At 41.4% G+C, this 14,394-nt stretch overlaps 1 protein-coding gene across 7 annotated transcripts in view; it reads right to left on the bottom strand.

The window, feature by feature from the left end:
* ALCAM (activated leukocyte cell adhesion molecule) overlaps positions 1-14,394 on the bottom strand; it is a 254,083-nt gene that overhangs the window by 115,378 nt on the left and 124,311 nt on the right. For all 7 annotated transcript variants that reach the window (XM_053307300.1, XM_053307294.1, XM_053307295.1 and 4 more), the window contains exon 2: positions 2,576-2,676. In XM_053307300.1, coding sequence (XP_053163275.1) covers positions 2,576-2,676 — 101 coding nt within the window. The remainder of the gene's footprint in view (positions 1-2,575; positions 2,677-14,394) is intronic.

The following is a 14,394-nucleotide window of genomic DNA, read 5'->3' as shown; positions in this document are numbered from 1 at the left end:
CTTATTTAAAGTGGCTAAGTATTCTCTTACTATTTCTTTACCTATCTTGACTTGTGATTCCTTCCATTCTTAGTAGGCTACCGGAGCAGAGGAGCTAACAATCAAATGGAAACTATGCACCACCCTCACAATAAGCTTTATGACAACTTGGTTGATCAAAGCTTCCCTGGGTCAGTCACTTTAGCGTTAATGTACAAACTAGACTTGAAGTCCACTAACAAGATTAGACTGCATTAAAAATTAAAAGGACACAAAGCAAGTGTGCAAGTACCATTTCAGTGGTAAGGACAAAACTTCTTTGAGGGTTTTTTTTTTAATTTGCTCCTCACAGCAAATCTGATTTGCTTCAAATCACCAAGAACCCACCCATGGCAAGCGCCCGCACCTGTTTAGAGCCCACAGTTTTGAGCAGCTCTTGTTAAAAAGAAATTAGAAACCCCGCACCCAGCTGCTCCCTGCACTGTTGCTGCCTCCTAACAATGTTTTTGTACTTCCTCTTTCTGTACCTTTTACATGTTTGCTGTAAGGATGCTGCGGGGGAGGGGGACGTCCTGCACCCTCAGAGCAAGTGAGAGTATAGGACATGCCCTGGGTTCAGGGCTGGGGGCAAGTGGGACTCTCTGTCAGGCAAACTCCGCCACCCCTGCCGCTTAGTCCCCAACACTAAGAGGTGACTGAACTTCCTAGTGCTTAGCTGGATACTAAATGAGTGGCATGCCTGGGTGCCTGCAACCAATACCTAATCCAGGCACACAAAGGCACACAAAGGCACATAGGAGTGCCTTTCATTTAGTATCCAGTTAGGTGCTAGGAAGTTTGGTCACTTCTTAATGTTGGATACTAAGCAGTGGTGGTGGAGTTTGCCTGAGAGGGAGTCCCACATGCCCTCAGACCTGCACCGGGAGTTTGAATATCAAGCAGGGAGGAGGGGTGAGGAGTGGCGGCGGAGTGTGGCTAGACAGTCTGCACCCTTTCAAGTTCCCACACCCACCTTTTCTTTGGGTTAAAAAAACCGTACAACCTGTGGGTTCTTGGGTGCGAAGATATGGTACTCAATTTTATTATCACAACAATCATGACAGGTAGGTGAGGTTATAAGAACTTGACTGGCCCAAGCTACCAGGTGAGCTTCATAACTAATCAAAGATTCCAACCCAAGTTTCTCCAGTCGAAACCAAAAGTCTATCCACTGCACCACCCTGGATCTCAGCACTGGATTCACTACCATTTTTCTGATACTTCTCCATTCAGTCTTTTTGTTAAAATCCACCCTCTCCTGGCCCTGCTAGTGCCTTATATTTTTCTGTCTATTGGCATGTATTTGGAGAGGAGAGCTGGTCTTGTGATAGCAAGCATGACTTGTCCCCATAGCTAGGCAGGGTCTGCCCTGGTTGCATATGAATGGGAGACTTGATGTGTGAGCACTACAAGATATTCCCCTCAGGGGATGAAGCCACTCTGGGAAGAGCAGAAGGTTTCAAGTTCCCTCCCTGGCTTCTCCAAGATAGGCCTGAGAGAGATTCCTGCCTGCAACATTGGAGCTGCTGCTGCCAGTCTGTGAAGACAATACTGAGCTAGATAGACCAATGGTCTGACTCAGTATATGGCAGTTTCCTATGTTCCTATTTAATATCATAGCCTGATCACTTGGCTTTTGACTACTTTGCCATACCAACCATGATAATGCATTAAGCTTAGCTTGGCCTTCTGGTCCCTAAGGCTCTGCATACTGTACTAGACCAGTTCAACCCTTTGACCCTGTCCTTGCAAAAACCATTTATGAGTATCTTTCATTCTCTAGTACTAAGCACAACATGAACCACAAGGGTGGGTTCTGTTAACAGCTGGCAGAGAAGACTGTTATTCTGCAGTGTTCTCAATAGATCTGAGATGAAGGAACCTTAGTAGCATTACCATCTTCCTGCTGTGCCTGTATACAAAGGAGCACCCTTTGTATGCTCCATGCACTCAGCTGCAAAATGAAAATGCAAGCACTGGTTCTATGACATTTGTTTCACATAGCTATAGTGAGCACAAATACAACAGTGTATGAAACAGAATGATAATAGTAAAGAAATGCTGTAAGTTTTTCACCACAATGAAGCACTTTCTATATGAAGCACATAGGAAAGAAAAGGTAAGATTGTGTCATTGAGTTGGTGTCGACTCCTGGCAACCACAGATCCATGTGGTTTTCTTTGTAGGGGGTTTACCATTGCCTGCTCCCACACAGTATGAGATGATGCCTTTTCAGCACCTTCCTGTATCGCTGCTGCCCAATATAGTCATTTCCCATGGTCTGGGAAACATGCCAGTGGGGATTTGAACTAACAGCCTCCTGCTCTCTAGACTTCCCCACTGCACCATTAGGTTTTAAAATTACTAACCAAGTAATGATGGTTCTCTTACACTCAAGTATGCTAGGAAACATGCAACATTCTTAAGTTTTAGCACAAAAATGCTCATTTTTCATCACACACTTGTGGAATACTTTCGATTGCATGGTATAGAAGAATCCTTTCAATCATCTCACAAACATGGTAATAACAGAAATAACCCAAGGTGTTATACTTACATATTTCCATTTTCCAAACATAAGATCATCAGGAACTTCTATACGGCATGGCAAAATAATAGTATCTCCATATACTGTGTTTACTGTGTTCACGCCAAGTCCTATTAAAATGAAAGAAAAAGGAACAATGAGTGTATTGCATTTAAAATGTCTAGGTTCTAGTTAGAGTTTTGCCTATTGTTGAAACAAGATTTTTTTTTGTTTCAAAATCCAGTAAATTTATATAAGTAACTAGAACACATTATATCAAACATGTTTCATAACTGTATGTTTTCTTTGCATTCAATGGGAGATGTACTACAATGTACCAACAAACCTATGCTGTTATATTTGTATATGTTTATACAAATACATGCATTCAGCAGCCCCCTTGAAGGTTGCCCATGGAGAGAAGGGCCAGATCCCCACTTAGGCGCCCCCCCCCTCCAGGCCTAATAGTATTATTAGGCCTGTGTGAAGTGGGCCACTGTGCTTCAGGGACCAATTTGGAGCTCAAAAGGCTATAGGTAAAGTACATAGGGCTGACCTTATTCCAAGTCAGCCCATTGGTCCGTTCAGCTCAGCATTCATTATTGGTCCATACAGCTCATTGGTCCATACAGCTCTGACAAAGTAGACTCTGACTGGTAGTGCCTCTCCAGAGTTTCAGGGATAGAACCTGGGACCTCCCGCATACAAAGTGGATGCTCTTCCACTGAGGTACAGCCATATCCTCCATTGCTTCAGCTCCCTTCAGCCCTACTTTGCCAGGGCTGCTTCAGTTCCCCATTGTGTCCACACTGCACCTCCACTCCTCAAACCACATATCAGGACCGGCAGGGCAAGGAAAAAATCTCTCTCTTCATTTCCCACCATGAGGAAGCAAGCAGCCACCAGTGGTCCCTCTAATTTTTTTCATCTCGGTGCAGACTGAGTTTTGTTCTGAGCAGCAGTATCAAGGCAGTGTATGCGCACCTCCATCCAGAATGGGGCCTTCCTGATTCAGCCTGAGCAGGATCTAAAATGACCTGAGCGGATATCCAAAAACTTGTGAGTGCGCGCACGTGCACACACCTTAAAGGGAACAGTGGCAGCCACATTCCACAGTCACATTTCCTTCCAAAAAGGAAACTTATTTTTTACTTTTTCAATGACCACAGCAGTCTCAGAAAACACTAGAAATCTGTTTCTTGAGATTCCATGTGAAGAGGAGGGAAAGGGTCCTTTTAAATCAAGGAATGTGGTTGTTTGCTCCCTCTTGGAGGGAAGCAGAGAGAATGACTAGAACCGTTTCTCCTTGTCTCTGCCAGTCCTAGTAAGTAGTTTGAGGAGTGGTGGTGAGGTAGGGATGCAGGAGGGCCTGAAAGGTTCAGCTTGAAGTGAAGCAGGCCCTCTCAAAAAGGAGCTGAAGGGGGCCAAAACAAATCAGGGGTGTGCCTGTAGCTCAGTGGAAGAGCACCTGCTATGCATGCAGGAGATCCTGGGTTCAATCTCTGGCATCTTCCAATAGTTAGGTAGTAAAGAGAAAGACTAGAGCCTTTTCTCCATGCTCCACCTACGCTGATAAGTAATTGGTGTGTGTGTGTGTGTGTGTGTGTGTGTGTGTGTGTGTGTGTGAGAGAGAGAGGGGGGGGGGGGGAGGGGAGGGAGGGAGGCTGAAGTGAAGCTTCAAGGGACCAAGAGGTTTGGCCCAGTTTGCTTTATTCTGACCCCACATTGGTGCCTCCCCAGATGATGCTTTGCTTCAGGCTGAAGGGAGTCAAGGTGGGCCAAATCCAAATAGGCCCCCAAAGCTTCACATAGCCTAAATCTCTTTGTGTGTTAAAAGGGTAAGATTAAGGTTGGTACATCCCTGTGGTAGAAGTAATTTAAAGAAAATATTGGGGTATAATGAACACTGAGGTATAATATAGAAATAGAAAACTTAGTCCAGTTATAGAAAGCAGTTTAAACAGGGCTTTGGAGCACATGTACAAGGGGTATTCCTATGAAGACTCCCACACATGAATACAAGATATGCCAAGAAGGTATCAGCATGTCCCTGAGTAATGTTGGGTCAGGTGTGTTCTTGGAGTTTTTTCAACTTCATTTCATGTAGGAGACTGACGTGTGTGGGGTGGGGGGGGGGGGGCATGTTCATGTGAGCTTGCCCAGAATAGCTCTAGTTGTAACTTTTTCCAATCAAGGGTTCATTTGATTGCTCCTTCCCAAGTCCCGAACAAATTTGTGTCAGTTTCTGGGGCTCACTATAGAGTACACTATAGTTAACTCAATCACATGGCGTATACTTCACTCACTTGGAAGTTTCTCTGGAATGGAAAGTGCAGCATACATATATTTTAAAGAAATAAAATAAATAGCTGAATTGGGCGCAGAGCATCTGCACCTCTAGTTCTCCTGCTTTTTCCCTCCACTCTCTGCTTTCTAACACACCCACCCACTTGCTAGCTTGCCATATGGCAGGCAGGTGGGCCCGGAGAGGGAGGCTGCACCAGCCAGTCTACACCTCACATTCAGCCTCAGTGTGGGCCATTCTTGCTTTGGGCGGGCAGGCAAGCCCCTCGTTTGCCACCACCGCTTCCCCACCCGCTGTTTTCTTCCTGGACACCCCCGGCCGGACATCGTTTTCTCTGCCTGCCCACCAGCTGCCTGCCCACTGCCGTCTTTCCCCACCGCCGGCCCAGCTGCTGCCGCAGCCATTTTCTTCCCTCCCACACGTGCCTGTCGCTATCCAGGCAGCTGCTCACGAACTCTCGCAAGAGCTACCATGCATGGGATTTGCTATAGGTACGCCTGAGAGAAATATACATACATAGAAAGATAACCATTTCCTTATCAGTGAATGGAGTTATTTAGTTGTTAAAACTACTATGGCACAGAGTTTTCTCATTACAGAAAGACCTAATGCAGCAACAAGATGACTTGTGAAATGACAGACATATGGGAGAAGCCTGGGTATTTGCCAGAGTCTACTAAAAGGAACAAAGTAGCATAAGTAATCCGGTGAATACCTGCAGTGAGTTTGCAGAGATGATGAAATAATAGATTTTGGTAGCTTCTCAAAACTCTTTGCCTTTAAGACCCTACCATCTCTTAGTAAGATAATATGTGACTAATTATAATGACAATATCTTCCCACCAGGATACATCCCAAACTTTGTCATTTTATTTTGAGTTAATATTTACATTGTGGTAGACTATGGCATCCACAATTTGTTTAGTTCAAATGTGACAGTCTTCATAGAATGCTTACTAAATAAGAGATCACACAGCTTTCAGTCAAAACAAATGGCCACAAAATTGCTGAATGTAGATTAGCTCCTCTCCATCACCTGACAACCCTTACTTTGGATGAACACATGGATGTTTACAGATTGTTATCAAATATTTTAATTTAATTTAATTTAATTTAATTTATTTATTAAATTTTTTATACCGCCCTTCTAAAAGGCTCAGGGCGGTTTATATGCTAAGATAAGCCCTGAAGTGTGGGTAATTGTGTGGGGAAACTGAGGAAGATGGTATCTAAGGTGGATAAATTAATTCTGAATAAATGAAAGTGGTCTTGCCACTAGCCCCTGCATGAAGAGCATGAGATGACAAACAAGTAGTGTGCATAAGGCATATTCTTCAATTGTCCTAGTTTACCAGGGACAGTTCTATTTTCTAAACCAGTCCCTGTTTTGCCTTTGACAACATTTTGAGCATGTCCTCCAACTTTTTAAAATATGCATTAGCTTTCCTTCTGTTCCCCATTATCTGCTATCCATATTGCTGGATGAGTTGTAGCTATTTTATAAGTGCTGTCAGTTCTATTGTGAGATACATATTCTGTTGAGCATTGTAAAAAAATTTACAAATGCAGAACTCTAAAGGGCCAAACACCTGAGCGCAAACGTAGCAATATAATCAGGAAATTGCTATGTTCAGTGTAGTAAGACACGTGCCTCAAAGCCAGTACAGAGTATGCAATTTCAGAGTAATTGACTGGAAAATAAAGCAGGTGGGAAAGAGCCATCAGCAACATCTAACAGTGGCAGGTAATGATCTTTGGGGTGAGGAAAGGGGTACTATAAGTACAGATAAATTACCCTCTTTTCCTTTATGAATAAATGTCAGAGGGAAGACAATGCAGGAGTCTGCAAGAGCTGTTTGACAGTGAAACCGTCTCCCTTGAGCAATGTCAGGCTCTCTTTTGCTAGAGGTTTTCAGACAGAGATGGGACAACCACCTGACAGAGATGCTGTAGCAAATTTCTGCACTGAGCAGAGAGTTGGACTCAAAAATCCTCCAAGGTCCTTTTCAATTCTAAAATTCTATGATTCCATGTGGGCAACCACAGGATGTGCTCCAATATAATCACCATAGTGGACTTCCATTGTAGTAGAATTTGTTTTACCTAAAGCAAAAGATTGCAGATTTTCTGTAGCATGCAAACAGTCGTGCATCCAATGGAAATATATTAGTCACATTCCAAATAAATTTTTAAAAATATAATCAAGAACTAAAATTTCATTTAGTAAAGTTGCAAACACTTGTTTTCGAAGTTCAAGGATACAATACTTAGACCACTAGGTGGTGCTAAAGAAATGTAGATTTAAGTTACATAAGGAATCCATATCTGTTAAAGAGTATATAGGTTAATGAGGACCAGATTCTCTCTCTCTCTCTCTCTCTCACACACACACACCCCTACCTCAGAAGAACAAAGGCCTTCCCCTAGCATCAATAAATTTAATTGTGAAATAAAAGGACTGACATTTCAATTTTGCACTTGAAATCTTCAAGTTAGTTTTTGATACAGTGCCAAGAAAAACCTCTTTAAAGTTGCTCCCCTCTTGAATAAAATTAGAGCAAAGTCTTGCTCTTTGGGGGCAGGGGCGAGGAGGGAGAGCAGAGAAATCTGAGATGTTTCAATAGGACAAACTCAGGTCAAAAGGCAGACAGAACATCATTTTGCACCTGATTAAAAAGGGATGGTGGTTTGCTCTTCTGCTAAAGTACACTAAATTTCATCATGAAGAAATATCCCTGTGGGAGATTCATTGTTGATCTGATCCCTCCACTATTTAACAATACATTTCAACCCCTCCAAGTTGCTACGGTAACAAGTGAACATGACCAAACAGTCAATACACAGCTTAACGAATGTGAATGAAACTGCTTCTGGGGGAACAACATCCAGGCAATGCAATCACTAGTTCACAAAAATGAAGGTTCCCCTGAGATTCTGGATGAACACTTAAACATAGCAAAGTTAACATAGGCAAATACAACATTTTGTATTGGTTTGAATGTCTGCTTACATTCAAACACAACCAGTTTGCTAGGCTACTGTCCACAGTGTATCCAAAGAGACAAAGTGCCATGTGGCACTGTGAAGTCCAGCAAATTTATTGTGGCATAAGCTTTTGTGAACCATAGTCCAATCAGTCAGATGCAGTAAGTATTCTTTTTCACCTGTCACACGAGTCTTTTACACAGACCCAACACAGAGAGACACTTTTAAAACTCTATAGCCAAAATGAAGTGCAAATGGCAACATTAACTTTGTTTTTCTTTAGAAACTACATGTATAGGCACTTCCTGAGTTACAAACACCCAAGTTACAAACAAAGCTCCATAACATTTTATATTAAGCAAGTCCCCAACTTGCAAATGCTAACTCACACATACAGACAAGCTGCTTTGGGAACTTCTGTGAAAAAAGAAGTATATAAATATTTGTTGTAGTAGTAGTAGTAGTAGTAGTAGCAGCAGCAGCAGCAGCAGCAGCAGCAACTGTCTCTCTTGGGAACTTCACACGTTCCAAGTTATGAACAACTTACAAATGAATAGTTGGGGACTTCCAGTATACAAGTTAAGAACTGAGTTATCAATTCACAACCTCTGGCTCCTCAGGATAACACTTTGTGCAGCTGACAGAGTGGCTTTAATCCATGAAAGTACATCCACAATACTATTAATTTTAATGTATGATGGTGAGTAAATAATTGACAGAAAAAATCAACTTTAATGTTACTCTCCTCCCCGCTCCCCAGCATTTTGGATACTGTTGTAAGAAACAAAAAAGTAAAAGGGAGAAATGGCAGAAATTTCTTCCAAATGGCAGAAATACCACTGACCAGAGCGTGTGGTTTGCTGCATAGCAGAGTATAGGATCAGTAACTAGGGTTCTTCATTGGCACAAAGCGATTTATAGGGACCCAAACGTAAGCCTTCACCTCCACAGGCCATTTTTCAGTTAAAATTATTATAATCCAAGTTTTAAATATATACCTCTTCCAAATTTTCATATCAATACAAAGATATAGTTAGATTTAAGATAGTTCAAAGTAAAAGCAATAATTTTACATGGCAGGCAACTTTAGTAAACCAATGTTTTTCAAACATAGAGAAGCATAGCTGAACAAGAGCTGTTCATTGTACTACAAATTATTTATTTTGCTTGAAGTAACTGGTTACATCTCCCAGGAACAAGGTACTGAAGATGGCAGCTACACTTTTTATTTAAAGCAGAATACAGGAAAACTAAGAAAAGGGGCTGCAAAGCAGTTTTTCATCTCCATTACTCATGGACCAAAAGAACAGAGTAAACAATGAAGAAGAAAAGCAGACTCCTCAGAGTCAGAGGGCTCAAACATGAACAATATCAGAGGTCAGACAGGTAGGCCAATGGTCCTGAATATTTGGGGTGGCAGTGGGGATCCACATGGTCCAACAATACCCAATCTAACCCTTGAAGTAACCCTTGAAGACCCTGAAAGAGGAGCAGGGCAAGAAGAAGGAGCTATTAGCAGGCCCTTGTCCTCGACCTGTCCTTACAAAGTCAACAAGCATCAGATGAGGGTTGGGAACTCAAAATCCAAAACCTTTAAACCATTTTGCTGGGCTGTCATAAGCCTCCTCTCCTTGCCTCCCGCCCTTTTTAGAATCTGCAACTGTGAGCTCCCAATCTGACTCTTGCAGACATTGAAAGAGGCACCGGATAACAGAAAGAGCTGCCAGCTTCCTTGCCTGCTCAACAAGCATGCAAAGGTTGGACCAGGACCAGTGGCTCCTCGAATTTTTTTCCATCTCTATGCAGAATAAGTTTTGTTCTGGGCGGCAGTATCAAGGCAGTGTGTGTGCACGTGCATTCAAAGTGGGGCCTTCCTGATTCAACCTGAGCAGGATCTAAAATGAACTGAGCGGACAGCCAAAAACTTGTGCGTGTGCACACGTGTACACGTCTTAGAGGGAACAGTGACCAGGACCAGCTTCAGGTTCTGAAAGGAGCACTGGGTGAGAGGAGCTGTCAACAGTCCCCTCTCCTCACCCCATAATCCCTTTAGTTACCCTGCCATCAAGGTGCATGGTCTCCCATGAATGAGGGGGCCCCATGATGCTAATGTCATGACAAGGACCCTCTGAGCCAGCTCTGGGTTTGTGCTACTGTGGCAAAACTGGTCAAATTCAAAGGGAAAACCAGTACAGTGGTCCCTCGACTTACGAACTACTCGACATAAGTATTTTTCGAGTTACAAACGGCAGTTTTAGATCCGGTTTTAGATGCGGTTTTTTTGACTTACAAATTTTTAGATGGGGTTTCCTCGACTTACGAATTTTACATGCGGTTTCCTTGACTTGCCTGACTGTTTACTGCCTGTTTATTCTTGAAAAGAAATGTTCCTGTGCAGTTTGCAAGCCTTACTGGGGGTCTGGGTCTTTTTTCTAGGCTCTGGAATTCATTAATCCGTTTCCAATGCATTCCTATGGAAAACCGCTTTTCGACTTACGAACGTTTCGACTTACAAATGTGCGTTCGGAACGGATTAATTTCGTAAGTAGAGGGACCACTGTAGTTAAATGCTTCTGGTGTTATGCCTTCTCAGCAACAAAGCACCATCTAACGGAAGCTTTAGAGTTAATGAACTACTTACTGTTTAATGTACGTGCCTGTTCACAGTGTAACAGGAATCTAAGACAATATCCAACTATTTGAGCAGCATCTACTGTGACAATAAAGTATGTCAATGCATCAAGCTAGGTAGGGGTATGAGTGTCAGTGTGTATGTATGTGTGTGTATACACACAAACTATGACAAAGGCATTGCTTTAAATGGAGCAAAATATGATGAGAAAAAGGAGAAGTGGGGTAAGGCTTTAAAATGACATAGTTTATGGATGATCCCCCAAATTCCATAAATGCTAAAATTAAATTGGAACATCTAGCTCTATTTGAGTTTCTTTTTTTATCTTGTTTTGTTCATCAGCCCTAGTTCACTCCTTAGCTATTCAGAGAACAAAGCTATGTTTGTTCTTTTTCTGTAAGCTAAATAGCTTGGTGTCATTAGTAGAAAACGGAAGCTTTTGGTTAACTTTCCCCCCAGTATGTTCCAGATAATGCTCTATTAGCAGCGGCGTGCAGGAAGGCATATTAAAGGTAAATTAACTAAAAGTTCCCACATTTGATTGATGTTTTTTCAAAAGTTATTCATCTACAGTATCCACTTAGAAAGCGCTACCATGCCAGCATTTAAATCTGATTTTTTTCACTCATCAAGATTAACTAGGGTGAGGGAAGGCTAAATGACTTGCTTACTTGATGTAAATATTTTATTACCCAGTACAGACTCTGCTGTGAGCAGAAAAGGAAATCTTTTCATCTGTTTTTCCGTGCTAAACCCTAGGGAGATGGTAGATGCATGCATATCTGCATATATATCCTTTGCATTCACATTTGGCCATCATTACAGAAAAAGTAATTTTAGAATAATGAAAATAATTGCATCCGGATTCAGAATGGAGAAAACAGTCTTTTCAGCAAAGAGAAATGAGTGATAGTGAATGTGTGGACTTCCTGATATAATAATAATAATAATAAACACCAGGCATGAATGTAGCAGATTTTTCAATAGCATGGAGTGCAGTTGTTAAAAATTTTAAAGGAACCAGGTCAATTAACAGTAGGAACTGTAATGACTGAGGAGATGATGCCTTGTGGTATTACTGTTGCCACTGAGTTATTTCTCATTTAAAAGCAAATGAGATTCTGCGGGAAACTGTCCATATTTTTATAGAAAACTGAAGACAGCAGGCCTTCTTCCGTCAGAACCTCTCCCCAGGTCTGCTCCCCAAACTTATTGTCCTTTATTATTACTTAATTGCAGGGATTTAAATAGGTGTGATGGGGAATACAGGAAAAATGTATGTAACTAGACAGCTCCATGCAGATTTGCTAATGTCCTAACATAAAACCATTAAAAAAAACCCAACCCTTGAATACCAGTGTTTCAGTTGCGTATCAGAAACATCACTATTAAATGCATGTTGGCATCTAAGACCTATCTTTGTCCATGGAGTTCAAAAGTAAAGACAGGTTCATGCTTCTAATCCTTATATTTAAGGTTTTCCATTCATATTCTGTTGAATATCTCCTCTCTCATCTCCATTCATCTAATGCTCACCATCCACACTCTGTAGGCACATCCCATTAACTCATCTCACCACTTCATCTTTATTTTGTGCCTTTACTATTCCATATTGTTTCTAGGATATCAGCTCCCATCTATCAATAGCACCCTTCTCTTTTCCTTCAAAACACTGCTCCAATCCAAACCCACTTCGATATAAATAAAATGACATCACTGGTATTGTTGGAAATATGTTGCAGTCAAATTCGTAGTTGGAAATGGTTTGCAAACTAATCAGAAGTTTAGTATAAAAAAAATTACCTGTTGCACACCAAGGGATACATGGGCTTTGCTGACAAAGGCCTTCTATATGAAAAAGGCTAAACTACCAGAAGAGTTCTATACTATCAGTGTGCCATGATCATAGTGTTTATATACAAAATCTGTGAAAGTACAGTGCAACAAAAGATATGTTCTTAGTAATATGTGCCTCAAACTTATGGTTCTCCTTCTCAGTGAAGGCCTTCTATGTTATAGAATCCCCACAATGCAAAGTATTTGTCTTAGTTTCTGCCACTATGTTCAGTAAAACCAGCACATTTTAATTTGTCAATTAAAATTCCTTTGACATGGTCTGAATACTAAAATTGCACTCTTCTGTTCAGTTCAGGATTACTGCAATAAAAAAAATTATTAATTTTCAAGTTGGAGTTGACACATTGCATTTATCTTGTCCTGCTGTCTCAGCATAAGTCTACAATATCTTCAACTGATTAGCTATTTATAAAATGGCACAATATAAAGAATGGAAAGCTGTTAACTCTTGATGAGGTGTGTTTTGTTTTGTTTTGTTTCTTGTATTTTCCTTATGGTGACAAACTGGATCTCCTTCACCCATATGAAAAACTCTTTTTACACAAGAGGAATCAGAGTATGTTCATTTTATGTCCTTCAAGTCTATGATAATCATATGATTTGAAGACACATAACACAGCAACCTTGCTAAAGCTAAGTACTTTGAAATCACCTGGTAAATAACTGGATGAAATAATTAAAGAGAGAACCCCGTCTTATATCAAGTCATAGTACTAGTCCATGTAGTTCAGTAATGTCTGACTGGCAGCAGCTCTGCTTCAAAAAATGGACTATTTTATTTTATTAGACAAAAACAAAAAATATTACAAAAATACAATGTGCTTAGACAATAATAATATCATGCCTTTTCAGAACAGGTGGATTCTGATGGACAGTCTGTACCACAACTATTAATCCCTGTTATGTATTAATATCATTCTCCATATATTACATGGTTGCTGGGATTTGTCATTAAATTATAGATAAACAGATAACTTCACCAACTGACTCATATTCCAGTTCTTTCTTAGCCATTTGAAATTGTGGGAATCATTGTGTCCTTCCAAGGTCTTGCAAAAATGACTCTAGCTGCAGTTACTAAATAAAGCAATGATTGTGGACATTCTTTGATATATTCTTTACATAATTAATTAGCTGCAAAGCTAAGAAATTTTTGCTTCAGGTATAAACTGCCTTTGGAAGATTTTGTTTAACGTATTTATTCCCATTGAAGATTCACCAAAAGGTAGAATAAATCCCCTTTAATATCTTGATAATGCCAGCATTTCTGCAGGGTCTGTGAGGGAGGTATCCAGTGAACCCTCTTGCAGTGTTGGGTTGGATCAGTTTCAATCTGTGACTCCTGATGACGTGGACAAGCTGCTTGGAGAGGTACAGCCTACCACTTGTTCTCCAGATCTTTGCCCAACCTGGCGGCTTCGATCTAGCAGAGAGATTGTTGGAGATGGCCTAGTTAATATCATAAATGCATCGCTGAGGGAGGGTAGGGTGCCTCCTTGTTTGAAGGAGGCAATAGTTAGACCTCTGCTTAAGAAGCCTTCCCTGGATCCCTCAGCGATGGATAGTTATAGGCCAATCTCCAATCTCCCCTGGTTGGGCAAGGTAATTGAGAGGGTGGTGGCCAACTAGCTCCAGGCGGTTTTGTAGGAAACTGATTATCTAGACCCATTTCAAACTGGCTTTAGAACAGACTATGGGGTTGAGACAGCCTTGGTTGGCCTGATGGATGACCTTTACCGGGGAATCGACAGAGGGAGTGTGACCCTGTTGGTCCTCTTGGATCTCTCTGCGGCATTCAATACCATCGACCATGGTATCCTTCTGGGTCACCTGATGGAGTTGGGAATAGAAGGTACTGCTCTGCAGTGGTTCCATTCCTATCTCTCGGGTAGATTCCAGATGGTGGAGCTTGGTGACAGTCACTCCTCAAAGCAGGAGCTGTTATATGGAGTCCCCCAGGGCTCCATTCTGTCACCAATGCTTTTCAATATCTACATGAAACGGCTGGGTGAGGTCATCAGGAGATTTGGTGCTGGGTGTTATCAGTATGCTGATGACACCCAAATCTAC

Source organism: Hemicordylus capensis, chromosome 3 (assembly GCF_027244095.1).
Source record: "Hemicordylus capensis ecotype Gifberg chromosome 3, rHemCap1.1.pri, whole genome shotgun sequence".
Lineage (NCBI taxonomy): Eukaryota > Metazoa > Chordata > Lepidosauria > Squamata > Cordylidae > Hemicordylus > Hemicordylus capensis.
This window is presented reverse-complemented; position numbering and strand designations above follow the sequence as displayed.